This window comes from Somniosus microcephalus, chromosome 18 (genome assembly GCF_052327205.1).
Source record: "Somniosus microcephalus isolate GS21.2 chromosome 18, FLI_Smic_1.0, whole genome shotgun sequence".
NCBI lineage: Eukaryota > Metazoa > Chordata > Chondrichthyes > Squaliformes > Somniosidae > Somniosus > Somniosus microcephalus.
In genome coordinates, this window is record NC_141004.1 from 17,282,053 (window position 1) to 17,306,336 (window position 24,284).

The 24,284-nt window shown below is 49.2% G+C and overlaps 2 protein-coding genes across 2 annotated transcripts in view; both read left to right on the forward strand.

The window, feature by feature from the left end:
* ren (renin) overlaps positions 1-2,097 on the forward strand; it is a 55,225-nt gene extending 53,128 nt beyond the window's left edge. The window contains exon 9 of the mRNA XM_086011113.1: positions 626-2,097. Coding sequence (XP_085867239.1) covers positions 626-787 — 162 coding nt within the window. The 3' untranslated portion in view covers positions 788-2,097. The remainder of the gene's footprint in view (positions 1-625) is intronic.
* An 18,424-nt stretch (positions 2,098-20,521) lies between these two features.
* Positions 20,522-24,284, forward strand: part of LOC147105058 (ethanolamine kinase 1-like) — a 60,305-nt gene continuing 56,542 nt past the window's right edge. The window contains exon 1 of the mRNA XM_086011778.1: positions 20,522-20,880. Coding sequence (XP_085867904.1) covers positions 20,536-20,880 — 345 coding nt within the window. The 5' untranslated portion in view covers positions 20,522-20,535. The remainder of the gene's footprint in view (positions 20,881-24,284) is intronic.

Sequence of the window (24,284 nt, forward strand, 5' to 3'; positions counted from 1 at the left end):
CCGAATGGCCTACTCCTGCTCCTATCTTCTATGTTTCTATGACCAATGTTCCCTCTTATTTTTTTGGGGGGGTGCGTGGGCCCATTCAGTTTTGCACATGCGCGAAACTTAACATTGACAAAGCCGGTCAGCGCAGCTTATATAGAATATTGCTCCTGACATCTAACCTAGATCTGTCCGTATACAACTTCAATTTATGACCCCCTCCGGTCCTCCCTAATCGATTCAATCAAAACAACTGGAACACAATCTATTCCCTTTATTATCTTATAAACCTTAATCAGATCACCACTCAGTCTACGCTTCTCTAAAGTGTAGAAAAGTGTAAAGTTCTGATCTACGGACGTTGATGGAAGCCTTGGGCATTTTCCATTCACCGTGCTTGCAGTCCTGAAGCATGAGTTCCAGATTTTGTTATGTTTAGAAGTCTCCTGCTAAACATGGGAATGTCATAAGCTTTGCCTTTGAGGACGAGACTGATAGACAAACAGGCAGTTATCACACATTATTGTAAGTAGTTTCTGGTGCGGTTAAAGAGAATGCGGATTTTTTTTTTAAAGCCACTGTACAAGTCTTTCTGTTCTGGGAGACAATGGGACTAATCTCTGTTTCTCACCGTTTACAGCAATCCCAGTTTGGGGAAGACGTCTGCACAGTTACTTTCACTGGTCTCGACATCCCCCCACCTGCTGGCCCTCTCTGGATCCTGGGTGCCAGTTTTATTGGTCGATATTACACCGAATTTGACTACAAGAACAAAAGAATAGGCTTTGCCACGGCAGTTTGAAGCAGACATGTCCTGGACTGCTTGGGTTGTGCTTTCTTTGGAAAAACATGGCTCACTCCCCTGTTATGGCAACCTTCTCCAGCATAGGGTTTCCTTTCCAATTTGGGCTCCATCAGAGCAGACTAGCAGCTTCTATATCCGGCATCCTATTGTCAGTGTTAGTGACACTCGGTGTTAGGTTGGAATCGCCAAATTAGAACACAGAAAGCAGGCATAGGAAAAGCCATTCAACTCCTTCCACAGGCCATGCATGGCCTGTGGAAGGAGTTAAATGGCTTTTCCTATGCCTGCTTTCTGTGTTCTAATTTGACGATTCTTCTCCATTCATTTAGTCTCCATAGAAACATAAGACATTGGAACTTAGGAACAGGAGGAGGCCATTCAGCCCCTCGAGCCAGCTTCCCCCATTCAATGAGATCATGGCTGATCTGTATCCTCACTCCATTTACTTCCATTGGCTCCAAATCCCTTTATACCCTTGGCTAACAAAAACCTATCGATCTCAGATTTAAAATTATCAATTGAACTAGCATCTACTGCTTTTTGTGGTAGAGAGTTCCACACTTCTACCACCCTTTGTGTGAAGATGTGCTTCATAACTTCTCTCCTGAATGGCCTGGCTCCGATTTTAGGGTTATGTCATCTTCTCTTAGCCTCCTCCACCAGTGGTAAAAGTTTCTCTCTAGCCTATCAATTCATTTCAAAAATCCTAAAAACTGCCAAAGGGAAGGTTCGACAAATACTCCAATCCAAAATGGGAATCAAGCAAAATGATTGACTATTCATCCATCCTTACATCTCCACTGTTCAGACTGGGCCTGTTGTCCCCCAGGCTTACCCTCCCATCCTCTGCCACAGGAGCCGTTGTATCCCGTTCAGTAGTTGATTACCTCGGTTTTGTGCCCGTCAATTCATACAAAATTGACGGGCATGAAAAGACCAGTTGGTCCATCAAGCCCGCCCCACACCATGGTGGCCGGAGCCCTTTATTAATTTAGTTCCTTTAGTAACAGTCCCATTCTCAACCAAACACGTATCCGGCTTCTTTTTAGATGAGTGAGTCATCTTTGCCTCCACTGCCTTTGCTAAGGGAAGCATCTAGTCAGACTTGCGTACCAATCTTAGATTCAACAAATTAAAATTAAAATTATATTGTATGAGTTATCAAGATCTGTTCTTGGACATCCTCGGCATGATGTGATATGGTAGTTGCTAAATTTGCCAGCTAGTGATATCAAATGGTGGAATATCAACAGAGCACCAACCTTTACTTCTATTATATTAAAAGGCTCTCCAACCTGAGTACACAAGATCCATTTTTTTCTGCTCATTTTATGTTAAGGCTGGGGAACGGAACATTTTCCATTTCAGGCACCCAGTGTTAGCATCAATCTCTGCCAGGTCAGGTATAGCACAGCTAGATGCAGAGTAAAGTTCCCTCTAGTTTGCCTCAATGTGCCTCAGACTTTACTTTCTAGTCCATGCTTCACACCAATCATCCTTAGGCCTGTCTGAGTGGTATTACCACTTCCTGCCAAATCCTTTTTAAAGTTTCTAATTGGAATGCTAACCATCCATTGAACAGTCGGATACAAGACTCAGTTGATCAGACACTAAAGACTACTCATTCATCCCCAGGCATGATACTGACCCACATGTGTTCTCTACAATTGCACCGTGATAATTTAGTGTCTGACTGTATCCATCGTCCACTGACTTCCACTGCAGAGAAGGTCATTCATCCCTTGACCACTCATCTGAATGGAAGAAACAGGTGCTGAGTCCCTGTGTGCTGAATGGAATGGAATTACAGAGAGGGGCACTGAGTGACTGTGAGCTCCTGCCCACTAAGCTCCTTAACTTCCAGTGTGCCAGATCAGCATTCTCTCAGGTCTGTCCGTGCAGTCTGGTGTACTGTGTATCGGAGCATTGGTCACGTGGCAGCAGATCCAAAGGCAAGGGTCAGCACGCCCGCCTTCCGAGTAACGCCTTCAGCTTGGAATTTCTGATCTGGTTTCCTTGCATATTCTTTGCCTCAGTTCTGATTGTACCTTTAGATGTTTCGCCCAGAGCTCTCACATGAGAAAGGTAGATTATTTCAAGGTTTATTGTTGGATGAGCTCGATTAGACACAGTTACGAATCAAACTTTTCAAACCGCGAGTGAACAAAATCTCTAAAGGAATATATTGCCAGGAACTTCAACACGCAGAAGGTATGTGACTGGTAAAATCAGGAAGGACCTGCTTACTAATGAATACATTCCACAGTCACGGGGCTGCACAGTTTGAATATATTTAGGCCCTCTCCTCCCATTCCCATCTCTCTCACACACACGTTGCTATTTTCTTATTTGTAGGTATTGAACGATTATTTTAGCAGGCTTCCTGTCGTGGTGAGCATATAACCATAAGCAGCTACCTAACTAGGTTAACCAGTAGCATGCTCCTCCCCACACATTACTGTCATTGTAAGAAATCACACAACACCAGGTTATAGTCCAACAGCTTTATTTGAAATCACAAGCTTTCGGAGCGCTGCTCCTTCTTCAGGTGAAGTGAGCAGCGCTCCGAAAGCTTGTGATTTCAAATAAAGCTGTTGGACTATAACCTGGTGTTGTGTGATTTCTTACATTTGTCCACCCCAGTCCAACTCCGGCATCTCCACACCATTACTGTCATTGACAGCGGATTCGTTTATACAGATAGTCAGGGGCCACAGTGGTCGAGAGGGCACAGTGCTGAACTAGATCCCACACTGAGCTATATAAACCAAAATAACAATTTTGTTTCCAAGAGCGTTGTGTTCCATCAACATGAACATACCCTTCAGCCTAATTTTTTTTTAGGCATTTCATTTTAGGAAGTCGGCCTTGGTTCAGTGATAGTAATTTCACTTCAAGGTCAGAAAGTTGTGGGATGAAGTCCCGTTCCAGAGAGTTGAGTGCATAATCCAGGCTGACATGTCAATGCCGTACTGAGGGAACCCTGCACTGTCAGAGGTGCCATCTTCCAGCTGAGACGTGAAACCGTCCGCCCTCTCGGGTGGATGCAAAAGATTCCATGTCACTGCTTTGAAAAAGAGCAGGGGAGTTCTTGTGATGTCTAATATTTATCCCTCAACCAACATCACTAAAACAGATTACCTGGTCAATATCACATCGCTGTTTGTGGGATCTTGCTGTGCACAAATTGGCTGCTGCTTTTTCTTGCGTTATAGCAGTGGCTACACTTTGAAATAGTTTATTGGCCTTGAAGGGCCTTAGGTATCTAAATGCAAGTTGTTTCTTTCTGGATTCATTTCCAATAGTCTCTGATTATTTTATTTTAAGTTTGATTTTTGTTAACCCAAAGAAGGAATTCAGCAGCGCTTGGACTTTGAATAGAGCAGCGTGTGACACACGATAACTTCGCCTTTCTTCACGTTCTGAGCTAGCGTTATTTTGTGTTGACACACTAGCGGAAGGCTCAAACTCCAAACTTGAACCAGTAATAAACTATGGCCCTGAGGGACGGTAGCACAGTGGTTATGTTACTGAACTAATGAATACAGAGAGGCCTGGACTAATGATCTAGCAGACGCGAGTTCAAATCCCACCACGGCAGCTGGGGAATTTAAATTCAGTTAATCTGGGATAACAAAGCTCGTGTCAGCAATGGTGACCATGAAACTGCTGGATTGTCGCAAAAACCCATCTGCTTCACTGATGTCCTTTTGGGAAGGAACCTTGCCTATATGTGACTCCAGACCCACAGCAATGTGCTTGTCTCTTAACTGCCCCTCTGAAATGACCTAGCGAGCCGCTCAGTTATACCAAACCATTACAAAGAAGCGCGGACTGCAGCGGTTAAAGAAGGCGGCTCACCACCACCTTCTCAATGGCAATTAGGGACGGGCAATAAATGACAGCCTTGCCAGTGATGCCCACATCCCGTGAACGAATTAAAAAAAAAGTCAAGCAGCCACTTACTGGAACCAAACATGGTCTAGTTGTTTGAGCAGTGCCCTTTCTGAGTTCTGGATTTGAATCCAGCCAAGATGGATTGCGTGGACTCCTTAGCAACTGATTTCAGATTTGATCAGGCCCTGATGCCGGTTGGGTTTTTTGGGGTGTTGGTGGCGAGGGGAGTTGAAAACACAGCCGTTGCTGCAGAAGTCAGGCCTGGGCTATTTTAATTCCCGGGCCTCATTAACACACGGCCGGTTCACTTCTCGCCTGGAACAATGGGAGGTGGCTGCTGGCCTCCGGGACAACCTAGCAGTTTAACTGCCCACCCCTTCCCACCTCTTCCCCTGTTTTCCACTGGGCAGGAAGGGTTAAAATCACCTCCCGGAGGAGCAAAATTCAAATAAGAGTTTGAATGCAAATTTGAATCCATGCCCAGTTGAAGTCGCCATCAAAATAGTTCAGCAGATAGAGCTCTGCACGTTCCAGGGAAGTCAATACTGGTTAGAACAGTTTGAGATAGTTCACTGACCAGCCTCAACTTCAGTGAGGGTCACTGCACAACTTTGTAAAGGAATCTACTGTGTGAATTCCAGTCTCGTTTGAGTAAACGGTTTTTACAGCTGAGAGAGCTGGAAGTAGAGGTGGAGTTTGGCCATTTGGATCTGTGCCAGGAATGAGCGATTGCAGCCCTGGGTCTGTCCATTTTGTTGCATCCGTTTCTGCTGCAATCAAGACGGGAAGGGTAAAAGATAATGGTCCCTGAAATTTCCACAGGTCGTGATGCCGGTGGCTGCGCCAGGATTACGCCTGAAGGTGCCCTCAATGCTGACCTTCGCCAGAGTTTGCAGGGCCAGTGGGAAGGCATTACTCTTGAGGCCCTTCATTGGAGCCCACCTGGCCCATGTGCCTGGAAACTTGGATGGCCACCCATCCATTGTCGGTGGGGGGGCGGGGGGGAGTGGCCCGTGCCACCTATGGGGGGGGGGAGTTACCTTGCCTCCCCCAGACTCTTTCCATTGCTCTGATCAGCCCCCTAACCTATGTATTTGTACTGTGCAAGGAAAAGAATTAAGATTGCAGTTTTACCTATGAGAGATTGGGGGCATATTGATCAGTGATGTTTAACTGAAATTTGCCCATAATTGGGGGAGCATAGCTTAACTTAGTAAGGGTCTTACTCATGCCAGTCTAGGGTGGAGTGGCACAGTGATGCTAAATGGAGCTAGACATGTGTTCATTAATGGGGGTGGCACAGAAATACTTGCGGGAGGGGAGCTTGGGATAAAGAAAGAACTTGGGATTTATATAACGCCTTTCACAACATCAGGCCACTCACAGCCAACGCTTGCGAGGAGGGGCGGGACTCTAGGCTCCACTTGATGATCAAATTACCAGTGGACAAACTGGAATCAGAATGGAAAGTGTGCTACAACACTGCACAGAACAACAAGATCAACAAGAGGGAATAACCAGAAACGAATGAGCCGACTGGTCAAGAACGACATACGCACAGGTTCAGCTTTCTCCCCCACGACCAATTGTCAACCGGAACCAGTTAGATCATGAAATAGTGACAGCAAGCTCACTGGACACAGTTAAACATAAACTGAAGAATTTGAATTAGTCATTTCACTGCTCCGCTTGGCCAGTGGCCTCACCCCTTACAAAGCTGGCGGAGGACAGGTAGCCCGCGTATGCCGACTCAAACGAGACAAGTCAAGTGTAGCCGCTATTGGGCCAGAAATTCGGGTCGGAGGCTTCCCGTGGGCGCAAGCCCCCGACCTGCACTTACAAACCGCGCCTGCTGTTGTGCTGTGGGGCCGCGTAGGATTCCGATCCTGGGCCTCCTCCAGCTGCCGGCGAGCAGTGCTTGCGTATCCCAGCGGTAAAGTTAGTTCACAGCATCCCCTGGGATCACGTGGGCCATGGGGAGCCAATCGGAGCAGGGAATCTCTATTCATAGATTGACAAGAAGACTTGTCAAATCTATGAATAGAGCTCGGCCCCAAAACCTAACTAAAACTTCAAATAATTTTTTTTTTAAAACATCACATTTTTAAAATAACTATAAATTACATAAATTAACTATTATAAACAAAAATTTAAATTTTTGAAAACATTAATTAAAGTTTTTAACGGCTAAAAATAAACTTACGTTTCTTTAAAGTATTTTAAAATGATAAACCTGTGGAAAAAATGTTTAAATTTTACTTAATTAACCTCTTACCTTGTTAAAAGCAGGCCTTGCAACTGCTTTTTTCATGCGCAACTGCTAGGGACTTACCCGCACGGAGAAAGCTGTAAAAAAATTGGAAGTTCCAGGCGTACGCGCTGCCTCTCTGGCGCATGCATTTGACCTCCGAACTCCTTCCTTCAAGGGAATGGAAGTTCCGGTTTCCAGCGCATGCGCAGTGACGTAAGAAAACTACTAGGCACTTGGTCTAAGCGTTAAACAAAGCTTTAATCAACTGTTTTTCAACATGGAGATCTAGTTGTGTCCTTCACTAGTTCCTGTTAAAGAAATCCTGCACAAGCTGGGCCCATGCCCGAGTATTTATACTCTCCCTGGACAACGCCACCAGCAGGCCACCCAGTATTATTACATAAGTCATTTTCACATGAATGACAAGATTCATGGTATGGCGATGCCGGTGTTGGACTGGGGTGGACAAATGTAAGAAGTCACACAACACCAGGTTATAGTCCAACAGCTTTATTTGAAATCACAAGCTTTCGGAGTGCTGCTCCTTCGTCAGGTGAAGCGGAGAAATGCATAAAGACACAGCTTATATAGTCAGAGAATAATGTCAGATGTTTACAGGTAATCTTTCTAACTGCCATTTGTCACACCTCGGCAGAGAGATAATCACAGCAAAGGTGTAAATGGTGTCCAAACAGGTCAGTCAGGAAAACATTACATCAAAGAACAATGAGGTGGGGTCACAAGGGGTCAAATGTTGCAGATGCTGGGGTCTGTATGAAAAACATTTTTTTTGCTGGAAATCACAGCGGGTCCGGCCGCATCTGTGTAGAGAGAACAAGCCAACGACGACTCGAGTCTGGATGACCCTACGTCAGGTGGGGTTACATGTGGCGTGACATGAACCCAAGATCCCGGTTGAGGCCGTCCTCATGGGTGTGGAACTTTGCTATCAGTTTCTGCTCGACGATTTTGCGTTGCCGTGTGTCTCGAAGGCCGTGTTGGAGAATGCTTACCCGAAGATCGGAGGCTGAATGTCCTTGACTGCTGAAGTGTTCCCCGACTGGGAGGGAACACTCCTGCCTGGCGATTGTTGCGCGGTGTCCATTCATCCGTTGTCGCAGTGTCTGCATGGTCTCGCCGATGTACCATGCTCCGGGGCATCCTTTCCTGCAATGTATGAGGTAGACAACGTTGGCCGAGTCACATGAGTATGTACCATGTACCTGGTGGGTGGTGTCCTCACGTGTGATGATGGTATCTGTGTGACAAATGGCAGTTAGAAAGATTACCTGTAAACATCTGACATTATTCTCTGACTATATAAGCTGTGTCTTTATGCATTTCTCCACTTCACCTGATGAAGGAGCAGCGCTCCGAAAGCTTGTGATTTCAAATAAAGCTGTTGGACTATAACCTGGTGTTGTGTGACTTCTGACAAGATTCATGTCACGCAGTGCATGCACGAAACCGGCACTTTCATTGGCCCTACGCGTGAGTACACAGCGTATACTCACCCGTGGGGACCCGAATTTCTGGCCCATTGTGTGTTACACAGAGCTTTACACCACCAGAATAAACAGGTTGCGCGCTCTTTCATTTCACTTGCTATAAGGGGCACCTTGCTGTGTGCAACTGGCTGTCACTTTTGCCAACACAATTACTTCAAAAGTGATCCGTTGGTCGTGAAGTGCTTTGGGCCATTCTCCAATCTGTACTTGTGTGAAGTGGAGGAAGGCCAGATGCTCACTGGAGATTCTTTCGGCAGACATAGCGCGTATCATTCTTCCTCTTCCCCCCACCATAAAGGAAATACATGCAGACTGTACAGGAGGAAGGAGCTGGCAGGGAATGGGATGACTACCCATTTTTTTTGCAGGCAAATAGTATGCTGTGCATATAACATGTATTAGCTCATTACAAATGGATTGGTTTTCTTGTGAACCAAAGCTCTTTAATATTATCTTATTGAATTGGATTATTTGGGTGAATTCACCAATCCCACACTCACAGGAGGTACTCTTGCTTCAAGGAAATGTGGATCAGAGATAGGGCTACCACAGTGTAGTGCTGAATCTTCAACCCGCTCTCCCTGGGAAACACGTAATTAGTGAATTTACCTCATAAACATTTTGAAGTATCTGTTTACCATGGTGTAGGCCTCTCCTGTAATCCTGCCCTTCAATTTTCGATATATATATACTCTCGGTATATGTCACCAGTTTTATAACTATGGTGGGTTTTATACAGAAACATCACTTTAATACTTTCAAGGGCTGCATCAACAACAAGGTCACATGCCTCCAGCCATGGTTCCATTTGCCAATCATAGCCATGATATCAGTCTGGGGAGACTTCAAGTAAAATGCAGTCTCCTTAATATGGCCCCCATCTCTGAGCATGCGGAGGTAAACTTAACGAGAAAACCAACCACTCACCTGTTTGTGACCATTCAGACTATCTACATGCAGATTGCATGCTTGGCAACTCTGGTTTAGTCCTACTGGGCTTTCTCTACAGTCCCGTGGCTTGTTGGCTGTGTATGCTAGATTGGGTTTCCTACAGCAGCCTTGTGCTGACCTTTCCCACGCCCCGACACAAACTCACCAGCTGCTGCTTTACTTCTGAGTGCCTCGAACATGTTAGGTTTCATTCCTTTTTCATTTCCCATTACCGTAACTCAAAAGTGGCCTTTTATTTATCTTTCTCTCTCTCTCTACTGAAGTGAGAGGCGTCGTTTAACAAATTACCCCAGAATCTCAAATGTTATAAACGGAGATTGCTATATGTTTACCAATATCTGTCAATCCTTGTTGCCCTGTTTCATGCTTTACAACTGTTGGCTGGAGGCAGCTGGGAGCAGACATTTTGTGCAACTTTACTCTTGCTGTGACAACATCAAGGTCAGTTTCCAGCACAAACCACCAACACTAATCATGGCGCCAATGGGGCTTTCACCACTAGTGCCACTTTGCACGCAGTGGGTGGGTACTGCCCTGTGAGGCGTCCTTTTTCCATCTTTCTTGGCCAACTTTTTAAACTGCCTGTCATGAATCTTACCATTCATGTAGAAATGACTCATGAGATAACACTGGGCGGCCAGATGGTGGCACCGTCCAAGGAAAGTACTCGGGCGTGGGCCCAGCTTGCTCAGGACGTTTTTGTAACCAGGAACTAGTGATGTAACTAGAACTCATGGTTGTGAAACAGTTGATTAAATTGATGTAAGAAAACTACTAAGCATTTGGTTTGAGTATAAAACAAGGCTTTAATCAACTGTTTCACAACCATGAGTTTTAGTTACATCACTAGTTCCTGGTTACAAAAACATCCTGAGCAAGCTGGGCCCACGCCCGAGTATTTATACTTTCCTTGGATGGCGCCACCATCTGGCCGCCCAGTGTTATCTCATGAGTCATTTCTACATGAATGGTAAGATTCATGACACTGCCGGAATTCAAAACCGTGCATAAGCAATAGCAACCCAATATTTCTTGTCAAAAATAGTATCGTAACTTAGAGGTTCGATCAGCTACGTCTACCAGAAACCATTTCCAAATGCTATTTGATTTCAATGCATTTAAGGGGAAGGTAGATAAGCATGTGAAGGAGAAAGGAATAGAAGGATATGCTGATGGGGTTTGATGAAGAGGGGTGGGAGGAGGCTCATACATACATACATATATACGAATGAACATACAAATTAGAAGCTGGAGTAGGCCACTTGGCTCCTCAAGCCTGCTCCGCCATTCAGTAAGATCGTGGCTGATCTGATTACTCCACATTCCCGCCTACCCCCGATAACCTTTCGCCCCCTTGCTTATCAAGAATCTATCTACCTCTGCCTTAGAAATATTCAAGGATTCTGCTTCCACCGCCCTCTGAGGAAGAGAGTTCCAAAGACTCACGACCCTCTGTGAGAAAAAAATTCTCCTCATCTCTGTCTCAAATGGGCGACCCCTTATTTTCAAACAGTGACCCCTAGTTCTAGATTCTCCCACAAGAGGAAACATCCTCTCCACATCCACCCTGTCCAGACCCCTCAGGATCTTATATGTTTCAATCAAATGTGGAGCATAAATGCCGGCATAGACCAGTTGGGCCAAATGGCCTGTCTCTGCTGTTAATTCTATTTAGTAACCATCTCTTGTGTTGCCAAGTTGTACCTCTAGCCTCAGGGGGAAATCCTTTGGCTACATCAACTCCCCAACAAATTTTGTTCCAAACTAGCCAGCCACACCCAACCCACCGTTTGTGTAAATGACATCAGCGTCTCAATCTTGTAGTATTGACCTTATTTCCAGGTAATTCATTGATTTGCTGACAACCAGAGAAGATGGAAGATTCTGCAGCTTTCCTGTAACGTCAGTGAAAGAATTGGAGAAGTGTTGAGATATGTTCAGGACATTTCTTTTCATTGTAATTAAAGCCCAAGGTTAATAAATTTGTGTTTCATGGTCAATGACAAGAAGCCGTTCATAAAATCAGTAGCAACAAAGAAAAATAACAGCTGCAAACATATTGATGCCCTTGGGCTTGATTCGCAACCAAATACTGGATTTGTGGCTCTATCTCCCGTCTTACTAAGCAGCGCAAACTTGTTGAACAATTATTGATGTAGATGTCAAATACAGAGTGACGTAATAAAACTCACTACGCACTTGGTTGGAGCAGAAAGCAAGGCTTTAATCAACTTGTTTCAGAACATGGAGGTCTAGTTGTACTTCACTAGTTCCTTGTCTTACAAAATGTCCCTGACAAGCTGGGGCCGACGCCCGAGTATTTATACTCCTTGGATGGTGCCACCAGCTGGCCGTCCAGCGTTATTTCATGAGTAGTTTCTTGGTAAATGATGAGATTTATAACACAGAGGTTTTACTTATTTGAAAATTCCAGATCAGGAGCAGGGGGAGTGGGACTAATTGGGCGGCTCTTTCAAAGAGCTGGCACAGGCACGATGGGCTGATTGACCTCCTCCTGTGCTGTAAGATTCTATGATCAGGAAAGCAAGCTGGGTAACCAGGTCTGAGGTGGGCTAGATAACTGCCATGGGGAAGCTGTTCCGAGCTGCTGCACATGATGGCAGCTGCTGCAACAGAGATAGAACACAACGACATAGTAACTGCCGACGGGTTGGTATCATGGGAGCAGAGTAGGAAGAAGGTTTGAGTGAGAAGCAATGGAGCTACAGTAACAAGTGTGGCCCTGTGTTACCTAAATGGAGATACAGCAAGTGAGGTCAGGAAACCGTGCAGCATATTATGAAGATGTGGAGTAACAGCAGAAGAAAACAATAACAACAACTTGCAGATGTTTACAGCTGTTTATGTCAATTTGTCAGGGGTTCCATTGGTCTCCCACCAGAGAAACCACGCGGAATTTCCAGACAGTTCGCTCTCAGGATTTTCAACGCATTGTTAGTATCAACAAAGCATCACGACTTGAGCTGCTAGCTCACCCCTGTCCTCCTCCTATCCCACCCCATCCTCCTTCTATCCCACCCCGTCCTCCTCCCATCCCATCCTGTCCTCCTATCCCACCCGTCCTCCTCCTATCCCACCCCTGTCCCCCTCCTATCCCACCCCTGTCCTCCTCCTATCCCACCCCTGTCCCCCTCCTATCCCACCCCTGTCCTCCTCCTATCCCACCCTGTCCTCCTCCTATCCCACCCGTCCTCCTCCTATCCCACCCGTCCTCCTCCTATCCCACCCGTCCTCCTCCTATCCCACCCCTGTCCTCCTCCTATCCCACCCCTGTCCCCCTCCTATCCCACCCCTGTCCTCCTCCTATCCCACCCCTGTCCCCCTCCTATCCCACCCTGTCCTCCTCCTATCCCATCCTGTCCTCCTCCTATCCCACCCCTGTCCTCCTTCTATCCCACCCCTGTCCTCCTTCTATCCCACCCCTGTCCTCCTATCCCATTCTGTCCTCCTATCCCACCCCTGTCCTCCTATCCCACCCCTGTCCTCCTCCTATCCCACCCCTGTCCTCCTATCCCATCCTGTCCTCCTATCCCACCCCTGTCCTCCTATCCCACCCCTGTCCTCCTCCTATCCCACCCCTGTCCTCCTCCTATCCCACCCTGTCCTCCTCCTATCCCACCCCTGTCCTCCTCCTATCCCACCCTGTCCTCCTCCTATCCCACCCCTGTCCCCCTCCTATCCCACCCCATCCTCCTCCCATCCCATCCTGTCCTCCTATCCCACCCCTGTCCTCCTATCCCACCCCTGTCCTCCTCCTATCCCACCCTGTCCTCCTCCTATCCCACCCCTGTCCTCCTCCTATCCCACCCCTGTCCTCCTATCCCACCCATCCTCCTTCTATCCCACCCCTGTCCTCCTCCTATCCCACCCCTGTCCTCCTATCCCACCCTGTCCTCCTCCTATCCCACCCCTGCCCTCCTATCCCACCCCTGTCCTCCTCCTATCCCACCCCTGCCCTCCTATCACACCCCTGTCCTCCTCCTATCCCACCCTGTCCTCCTCCTATCCCACCCCTGTCCTCCTCCTATCCCACCCCTGTCCTCCTATCCCACCCCTGTCCTCCTTCTATCCCACCCCTGTCCTCCTCCTATCCCACCCCTGTCCTCCTATCCCACCCTGTCCTCCTCCTATCCCACCCCTGCCCTCCTATCCCACCCCTGTCCTCCTCCTATCCCACCCCTGCCCTCCTATCCCACCCCTGTCCTCCTCCTATCCCACCCCTGTCCTCCTCCTATCCCACCCGTCCTCCTTCTATCCCACCCCTGTCCTCCTTCTATCCCACCCCTGTCCTCCTATCCCATCCTGTCCTCCTATCCCACCCCTGTCCTCCTATCCCATCCTGTCCTCCTATCCCACCCCTGTCCTCCTATCCCACCCCTGTCCCCCTCCTATCCCACCCCTGTCCTCCTCCTATCCCACCCCTGTCCCCCTCCTATCCCACCCTGTCCTCCTCCTATCCCACCCCTGTCCTCCTCCTATCCCACCCTGTCCTCCTCCTATCCCACCCCTGTCCTCCTCCTATCCCACCCTGTCCTCCTCCTATCCCACCCCTGTCCCCCTCCTATCCCACCCCGTCCTCCTCCCATCCCATCCTGTCCTCCTATCCCACCCCTGTCCTCCTATCCCACCCCTGTCCTCCTCCTATCCCACCCTGTCCTCCTCCTATCCCACCCCTGTCCTCCTCCTATCCCACCCCTGTCCTCCTATCCCACCCCTGTCCTCCTTCTATCCCACCCCTGTCCTCCTCCTATCCCACCCCTGTCCTCCTATCCCACCCTGTCCTCCTCCTATCCCACCCCTGCCCTCCTATCCCACCCCTGTCCTCCTCCTATCCCACCCCTGCCCTCCTATCCCACCCCTGTCCTCCTCCTATCCCACCCTGTCCTCCTCCTATCCCACCCCTGTCCTCCTCCTATCCCACCCCTGTCCTCCTATCCCACCCCTGTCCTCCTTCTATCCCACCCCTGTCCTCCTCCTATCCCACCCCTGTCCTCCTATCCCACCCTGTCCTCCTCCTATCCCACCCCTGCCCTCCTATCCCACCCCTGTCCTCCTCCTATCCCACCCTGCCCTCCTATCCCACCCCTGTCCTCCTCCTATCCCACCCCTGTCCTCCTCCTATCCCACCCGTCCTCCTCCTATCCCACCCCTGTCCTCCTCCTATCCCACCCTGTCCTCCTCCTATCCCACCCCTGTCCTCCTCCTATCCCACCCCTGCCCTCCTCCTATCCCACCCCTGTCCTCCTCCTATCCCACCCCTGTCCTCCTCCTATCCCACCCTGTCCTCCTCCTATCCCACCCTGTCCTCCTCCTATCCCACCCCTGCCTTCCTTCTAGACTACTCATGCCCAGTTTTGGACTCAGTTCAGAATTCAAACCATGATCCCATCCCACCAGTGCCTTCCTATTCCATCCCTTGCCCAGTTTTTGAACTTCGCAAAAGTTTGGAACTCTATCTGAAGAGCAGTCCTTGTCTGGGATGCTCTTCTTAGCATGATTTCCCATAGACTTATGCCTTTATTTCTATTGAGAAGAAGTGACTGAAAGGTGACCTTAAAGAGGCAAATAATAAAGAAAAGTTAAATCTGCAACATAATTTCAAACTAAACTGTGACAATAGAACAAGGGGACATAGATTCTAACTAGCAAAAGGTAGATTTAAGACTGATATCAGGCACTTCCTCACAGAAAGAGTGATCAATACATAAAATAGTCATCGGGGCAGATTAGTAGAGGCAACTATCATGGAATCGGTTAAGGGACAGTTGGATGCTGTTATGGGAGGACTGTAGTTTTTTCGAATTCTTATTGAATTCTTTGAAGAAGTAACAGAAAGAGTAGACAAGGATAACACAGTCGATGTAATATGCTTGGATTTTCAAAAGGCCTTCGATAAGGTACCACATAGTAGACTCATGACTACGGTCAGAGCACGTGGAGTCAGGGGACAAGTAGCAGAATGGATAGCTAGCTGGCTACAAAACAGAAAATAGAGAGCAGGGGTTAATGGTAGTTACCCAGACTGGCGGAAGGTGGGAAGTGGTGTTCAACTGGGATCGGCGCTGGGACCGCTGTTGTTCCCCATTTAAAATTTGGACTCGGGAATTGGAAGTACAATTTCAAAATTTGCGGATGACACCAAATTGGGGGAGTATAGTTAATACTGAGGAAGACTGTGACAAAATACAAGAAGACGTTAATAAACTTGCAGAATGGGTGTGTGAATGGCAAATGAATTTTAATATAGGTAAGTGTGAGGTGGAGCATTTTGGTAGGAGGAATAAGGAAGGTACATACTCCTTGGAAAATATGAGTCTAAATGGGTTGGAGGAGCAAAGGGAACAAATCATTAAAAATAGCAATGCAAGTTAACAAGGCCATAAAAACGCAAACCAAGCACTGGGGTTCATTTCTAGAGGGATAGAATTGAAAAGCAGAGAAGTTCTGTTAAAGTTGTATGGAAATTTGGCTGGACCACACTTGGAGTACTGTGTACAGCTCTGATCTCCATATTACAAAAGGGACATAGAGGCACTGGAGAAGGTGCAAGAAAGATTTACTAGGATGGTGCCAGAACTGAGATGTTATAACTAACAGGAAAGATTGAACAGGCTGGGGCTCTTTAGAAGAGAAGGCTGAGGGGTGACCTGATAGAGGTCTTTAAAATTGGAAGGGGTTTGATAGGGTAGATGTAGAGAAGTTGTTTCCACTGGTGAAACATAAGGTAGTCACTAATAAATCCAATAAAGAATTCAGGAGAAAGCTCTTTATCCAGAGAGTGGTTAGAATGTGGAATTTACTACCACAGGGAATAGTTGAAGCGAATAGCACAGATGCCTTTAAGGGGAAGCTAAATCTATATCTATCTATCTATATAAAGCGGTACTTCTGTCTGTCTGTCTGTCTGTCTGTCCGTCCTCTATACACTCAAAAGTTATAGAGCGTACCTACACGTGTGTTACATTAAAAGAAAGCTTACAATTCCGGAATGGTCATAAGTGTATTTACTTTCGGTGAGACAAAAATTGTGCCGACGGTATCCAAAAAACGTTCCAAATTCCGTTCATTATCCCCTCATTAGCATTGAGTGACGTGAAGGTTGACCAATCGTACAGTCGAGCGACCTGATGGTTGACCAATCGCTGCGTCACGGGGGCGGGTTCATTGCGTATGCGGGCGGGCCATCCTACAGTTGAGTGACGTGATGATTGACCAATCCTACAGTTCAGTGACCTGACGGTTGACCAATCGGTGCGTGTGTGGGCGGGCCTTATCATTCTGAACCGAGGTGAGTGTCAGCCATCTTGATTCGTAAGTTTATTTTTTCCCCCACTTTCTGTACGTGTGGAGGGGATGTTATCCACCACAAATTTGGTACTTAGGAGCCCAACTAACTCATTATATAATTTGTGTGTAATAAATGAGTCCATTATCTGTTTCATTTCTCCAGGTCTGCTGTCTGTAGGCCTTGAAACCTGGGCCTCTCCTTGCCAGCACGCCCGAGCTACGCACCGGCCGTCCCGCTGGGGGGCGGGGGGAGGGAGGGGAGGGGAGGGGGTAGCGGGAAGGGGGAGCGGAGAGGGTTAACTCGGCAACCGGGCTCGGCCAGCTGCAATCGGCCGTCTCAAGCCGCTCAGGCCCAGTCCCGGAGATCGGGAGGGCGGAGAGGGGAGGAGGGTTACCCCGGCAACCGGGCCTGGCCAGCCACAATCGGCCGTCTCAAGCTGCCTCAGGCCCGGCCTCGGGAGGGGGGCGGGGCTCGGGAGGGGTGGGGGGCGGGGCTCGGGAGGGGCGGGGGGCGGGGCTCGTGAGGGGGAGGAGGGTTAACCCGGCCAGGCCACCCGCAATCGGCCGTCTCAAGTCGCCTCAGGCCCAGTCCCGGAGATCGGGAGGGTGGAGAAGGGAGGAGGGTTACCCTGGCAACCGGGCCTGGCCAGCCGCAATCGGCCGTCTCAAGCCGCCTCAGGCCCGGCCTCGGGAGGGAGGCGGGGCTCGGGTTGGGGCGGGGGGCGGGGCTCGGGAGGGGGAGGAGGGTACCCCGGCAACCCGGCCAGGCCACCCACAATCGGCCGTCTCAAGTCGCCTCAGGCCCAGGCCCGGTCCTGGAGATCAGGAGGGCGGAGAGGGGAGGAGGGTCACCCCGGCAACCGGGCCAGGCCAGCCGCAATCGACCGTTTCAAGCCGCCTCAGGCCCAGCCTCGGGAGGGGGGCGGGGCTCGGGAGGGGCGGGGAGCGGGGCTCAGGAGGGGGAGAAGGGTTACCCCGGCAACCCGGCCAGGCCACCCGCAATCGGCCGTCTCAAGTCGCCTCAGGCCGGGGCTCGGGGAGGGGTGGGGTGGGGCAGGTGTCGGGGGGGAGGGGTGGGGCATGGCTCGGGAGGAGGGGGGCAGGGGTGGCGGGGCTCGGGAGGAGGGGGGGCTCGGGAGGAGGGGGGGCGGGGCTCGGGAGGAGGGGCGGGGCTCGGGCAGAGGGGGCGGGTCTTGGGAGGAGGGGGCGTGGCTCAGGAGGAGGGTGCGGGGCTCGGGAGGAGGGGCGTGGCTCAGGAGGAGGGGGGCAGGCTCTGGAGGAGGGGACAGGGCTCAGGAGGAGGGGGCGGGGCTCAGGAGGAGGAGCGGGGCTCAGGAGGGGTGGGGGGGGTGGGGCTCGGGAGGGGCAGGCCGCGGGAGGGGGAGGAGGGTTACCCCGGCAACCCGGCCTCTCCCCCCCCTCTCTCTCCCCCTCCCCCTCTCTCTCTCCCCCCTCTCTCTCCCCTCCTCTCTCTCCCCCCTCCCCACTCTCTCTCTCCCCCCTCCCCACTCTCTCTCTCCCCCCTCTCTCTCCCCCCTCCCCCTCTCTCTCTCCCCCCTCTCTCTCTCCTCCCTCCCCCCTCTCTCTCTCCCCCTCCCCCTCTCTCTCCCCCTCCCCCTCCCTTCCCCTCCCCCTTCCCCCCTTCTCCCCCACCCTCCCCCTCCCCCTTCCCTCCCCCTCCCCCCCTCCCACCCCCTTCCTCCGCATTCCCCTTCCCCTTCCTCCCCTTCCCCCAGTCGCTCTCTCTCTTCCCCCCAGTCTCTCGCTCTCACTCTTCCCCCCAGTCTCTCGCTCTCTCTCTTCCCCCCAGTCTCTCGCTCTCTCTCTTCCCCCAGTCTCTCGCTCTCTCTCTTCCCCCCCAGTCTCTCGCTCTCTCTCTTCCCCCCAGTCTCTCACTCTCTCTCTTCCCCCCAGTCTCTCGCTCTCTCTCTTCCCCCCAGTCTCTCGCTCTCTCTCTTCCCCCAGTCTCTCGTTCTCTCTCTTCCCCCCAGTCTCTCGCTCTCTCTTCCCCCCAGTCTCTCGCTCTCTCTCTTCCCCCCAGTCTCTCGCTCTCTCTCTTCCCCCCAGTCTCTCGCTCTCTCTCTTCCCCCCAGTCTCTCGCTCTCTCTCTTCCCCCCAGTCTCTCGCTCTCTCTTCCCCCCAGTCTCTCACTCTCTCTCTTCCCCCAGTCGCTCTCTCTCTCTCTTCTAACAACAACATGCCCTCAAAAAAGCCTCGGCACCACCGGGCACCCCCAGCTAGTATATAATAAAAGGATCCATCTGTCTGTCTGCATGTCTGTCTGTCTGTGTGTATGTCCACTATACACTCAAAAGTTATAGAGCGTACCTACACATATGTTATATCAAAAGAAAGCTTATGATTAGGGGAGTGTCATAGGCATATTTACTTTTTGGTCAGACAAAAATTGTTCGGGCAGTATACAAAAAACGTTCAAAAACCTGATGGTTGACCAATCCTACGGGGGAATCCGCTCATTAGCGTTGATTGACTTGATGGTTGACCAATCCTATGGGGTGGGCGGGGCCTAATCCTTCAAACTGCCATTTTACAAAAAAGCCTTGGCAATGCCGGGCCCCCCAGCTAGTAAGTACATAAAGGAATAGAAGGATATGCTGATAGGGTGAGATGGAGTTGGGTGGGGGGAGGTTCATGTCATGGCTCGGACCAGTTGGGCTGTAAATTCTATGTAATGTAATTCAGTGCACTCTTTTGGTTGGTGCTTAAACAAATTGACTGTAAATTAACAAAAGTTCAAATAAAACTTAAACAAATCAAATTAAAATTTGGTGGTCCGGTTTGATGATGCACTCCAGTCCCCGCGGCGCCCGCCAGTCGCGGAAGTACTCAAGCGTGCCGGCGGACACCGCGTGCTCCATCTCCAGGGCCACCTGGGCGCGAACATGGCCGCGGAAGAGAGGCAGGCAATCCGGCTGGACGACCCCCTCGATCGCCCGCTGCCTGGACCAATTGATGGCTCTCTTAGCCAGGCCCAGGAGCAGTCCCACGAGGAGGTCCTCCAACCTGCCCGCTCCCCGCCGCACCGGGTGACCGTAGATCAAGAGCGTGGGACGGAAGTGCAACCAAAAATCGAGGAGCAGCCCCCTCAGGTAATGAAAGAGGGGCTGCAACCTCTCACATTCCTATGTAAACGTGAAACACGGACTCCTCCAGGCCGCAAAAAATGCAGGCGGAGTAATTCAGTGTAAGATGGGTCAGAAGCCCTTCCTCATCTGCATCTATCTTGTGAATTACACTTCAACTTCAGCATTGAGTGAGAATCAGCAGAAGCCTGGAGTCACATAGCTAAATCTGAACTAGTGGTTCCATCATGTGAAGAACAATAGGGGTCCTGTTTTCAGGCAACTATGTGAGGCCCCCTCAGCGTCACATTATGAGGTATGTCTGGATCAGTCACACATACATCACAATGACTGAGAAACACAGAATGTGTTAGATTATGTGTGCACTTTAAAAATATTCAGGATCTCCCCACCCCCCATCCTTATTTACTTTATAACTTGTTTTAAAAAAATAAACAGGTTTATTTCCATTATAAAGTGTGAGATCACTGATGAGGTCACCTCTGCACCAGAATGTACAATGCCAAAATAAAAAGTAAAACACCTCCAACAACTCAAATCATCAGAGTCCACTCCAAAAGCAAATGTTCAGAGGGATTGGGAAGGTGTTGGTTGCAGGCAAAAGACTTCAGAAAACGAGAGCGCCTGTGTGCTGATGTTCCGACCTCCCGCGGACAGGGGGGAGCATCTGCAGAAGACAGCCGACTGCGAGCCAGGCTGCGCCGGCTCCTCCTCCGCCAGCTCCTCATGCCCGTGTTGCGAGAGCCGCTTCCTGCCTCGTCGCAATCGGACGATATTCCGGAGGCGGAGCCGGCGCTGACTGCACACGCTCGCCCCCCTCCCTCCTTCCCTCCTTTCCCCTCCCTTCCCTCCCTCTCTCCCCATATAATCCAGGGCAGCTCACCTCCTATCCCGGCCAGCGCAGCCCAGCCCAGCCACCGGGACATGGAGACCGAGGTGCACGTTCCGAGCGGAGCTCCCCCGGTCCCCAAGTTCACCATCTACGTGGACGAAAACGACGTGATCCCCGGGGCTTTGGAACTGGTTGGCAAGCTGCGGCCCAAATGGGACGTGGAACAAGTGAAGACCAAGGTAAATGCACCGGGGGTTTTCAGTAAAGGGCTCAAATCCTCCCCTCTCGACATTGGTGTAGGAAGTGGCCACTTGGAAAAAGAGTTGGCAGCATCTGCAGCACCCCTAAACCTCCCCTCCCCTTCCATCCCAATGGCAGGTGCAGCCCAGCCGAATTAAAGGGCTGTTGCTGCTACCAGGAGGAATTTGGATACAACTCCAAATCGTTACATTGTTTCCCCACCCGATACATGAATTTGGATACATTGTAGCGGATGTCTGTCCCCCCCCCTTGCTCCAGAGAAGGAGAAAGGAGATCGAAACCGGATCCCGGCACCCTTTCCCCAATCCCATTCCTCTCCCTATCCCTCATTCCCATTGGGAACCAGCCCAGTGACAGTCACCCGCCTCCCGGGCCACGGCGACTCGATGCTGTCAGTTTCACCTTTTGAAATTGACACACCGGTCGGATCTGAGATCGGCTCTGCGGGGGGAATGTACACACTCTCCCAGGAAAGAAACGAAAGGGCATATAAATATTAATATCCTCGCCGTTTGATATTTGAGCATGTTATTTAATATGGAAACTAATGTAATGTGAGTGCCGCTGGTAAATCGTGCAATTCAAATCTCCCAACTTTTTTTTTTGGTTTGGTTCGGTTCAAATATTTTAATTCTATTTCATTTCTCGTCGATCCTTTTGTTCCGATTGGCTGTTAAACCCACCAATCCTTTGGTGCCGACTGAGGATCTTTACCAGGAGACAGGTGGCCGATCACCTCCGGGTGTTCACTCCCTGCCCAGAGTTGATGTTTAAAAACAAACACACACACACATACTTTATCAAAGTTGTAGCTTTCTTAATTGCATTCAAGGCCAGTTCGAGTCAGTGCAACATTTTAAAGTGCATATTGTACCAAGGATTTTGGAAATGTACAGCCACATCAAGGACTGTTTCTACTCCCCAAATCAGTAGATGTCCTTCCTCTGATTTGTTATTTTTTGCTATAGACATTTATTTTAGTCCTGCCTTCATTCTCTAGATTCATGTAAGCTTACACTTTTAACATTTTAAAATGTAACCTTCTTCTTGGAAATGTTCTTTAAATTCCTATTTGCCCCATTTTCTCTGCAGTCTAATTTTTAACACATTTTATTTTTAAACATTTTTTGGTCTCGATTCTTCTCACTATTTTGTGCACTTTAGGTGGGCGCATGTACACTTTTCCAATAGTGTGGAGCCAGCGATTCAAAAGACTGTTTAATCAGTTTTGGGAAAAATGTAGTGAGGATATACCCTCCGCTGCATTAGTAATGGCTATGCACTTGTTATGTACTTAATCTAAAAAGAAAGCTGTGCATTTGTATAGTGCCTTTCATAACCTCAGGATGTCCCAAAGTGCAGCTGAAACCCTCATCCATGTCTTTGTTACCTTGAGATTATTTCAACGCGCTCCTGGCTGGCCTCCTGCGTTCTACCCGTGGCCTAATTCACACCAGTTCCTGTTCACCCATCACCCCTGTGCTCGCTGAACTACATTGGCTCCTGGTTAAGCAATATCTCAATTTTTAACAAAAATTTATCATCCTTGTTTTCAAATCCCTCCATGTCCTCGACCCCTCCATATCTCTGTAATCTTCTCCAGCCCCACAACCCTCCGAGATATCTGCAGTCCTCTAATTCTGGCCCCTTGAGTATCTCAAATTTTAATCGCTCCGCCATTGGTGGCCGTGCCTTCAGCTGCCTAGGCCCTAAGCTCTGGAATTACCTCCCTAAACCTCTCCGCCTCTCTACCCCTCTTTCCTCCTTTTAAGACTCTCCTTAAAACCTACTTCTTTGACCAAGCTTTTGTTCACTTGGCTTAATATCTCCTTATGTGGCTCGATGTCAATTTTGTTTGATAATGTTCCTGCGAAGAGCCTTGGGATGTTTTACTACGTTAAAGGCACTATATAAATACAAGTAGTTGTTGTTGTTTACAACCATTGAAGTACTTTTGAAGTGTTGTCGCTGTTGTAATGTAGGAAATGCAGCAGCCAATTTGCCCAAAGCACGCTCCCACAAACAGCAATGAAATAAATAACCTTGGGTGTTGGTTGAGGGATAAATGTTGGGACAGGACACCGGGGAGAACGCCCTTGCTCCTCTTCGAATAGTGACATGGCGTCTTTTACATCCACCTGAGAGCAGACGGGCCTCGGTTTAATGTCTCATTCCAAAGACGACAGCTCCGACAGTGCAGCACTCCCTCAGTACTGCACTGGAGTGTCAGCTTAGATTATGTGCTCAAGTCTCTGGAGTTGCTCAAGTCTCTGGAGTGGGACTTGAACAGCCTTCTGACTCAGGTGAGAGTGCTATCCACTGATTCATAGCAGGCACTGTACTGGAAGATGGAGGTAAGTTGGCCAATTGTGTTAAGCTGTTTCCCAATGTAAGCTACCCTAATTCCTTATTGCTCAATTCTTTCTGTCCAATATATTTTGATTTTTGGGGGGGGGGATATTGAAGACTTTTTTTTTAACTTTGCTGCCTTGACCATCCACTGCCCACCGTCCTCACTGTAACATTGTCCTGGGTCACTTTTTTGTTACATATGGTTACGGATTGTGTTTTTTTTGGATCAGCTGGGTGTATGACATCATGCAGACACACATGACTACACTTAAGAGTCTTAAATAAACTACAGAGCCATCCACAATGTTCGAATTCCTGTTTTGCTGATCAGATTTAGTGCACCCCCCTCAGAATAGGGACACTTAATGACTCGATAACGCGAGGGTACAGATTTCAGGTGATTTGGCAAAAGAACCAGAGGCAACATGAGGAAAAACAGAAGTCAATAACCAGGGGCATAAATTTAAAGTAATCGGTAGAAGGATGAGAGGGGAGTTGAGGAGAACTTTCTTCACCCAGAGGGTGGTGGGGGTCTGGAACTCACTGCCTGAAAGGGTGGAAGAGGCAGAAACCCTCATCACATTTAAAAAGTAGTTGGATATATGCACCTGAAGTGCCGTAACCTACAGGGCTACGGACCAAGAGCTGGAAAGTGGGATTAGGCTGGAGAGCTTTTTTTCGACTGGCACAGACACGATGGGCCGAAGGGCCTCCTTCTGTGCCATAAATTTCTGATTCTAAACCTATTTACACAATGAATGGTTAGGATTTGAAATGCACTGCCTGATAGGGTGGTGGATACAGATTCAATAGTAGCCTTAAAAAAAAAAAAGAAGGGAATTGGATAAATACTCGGAGAAAATATTGCAGGGATATGGGGAAAGAGCGGGGGAGTGGGACTAACTGGGTTGCTCTTTGAAAGACTTGATGATCCGAATGGCCTCCTTCTGTGCTGTCCTATTCCAGGATTCTATTAATACTTCAGTCCCGAGAAGGTGATGCACATTGGTAAGTGCCAAGAATTGGTGTG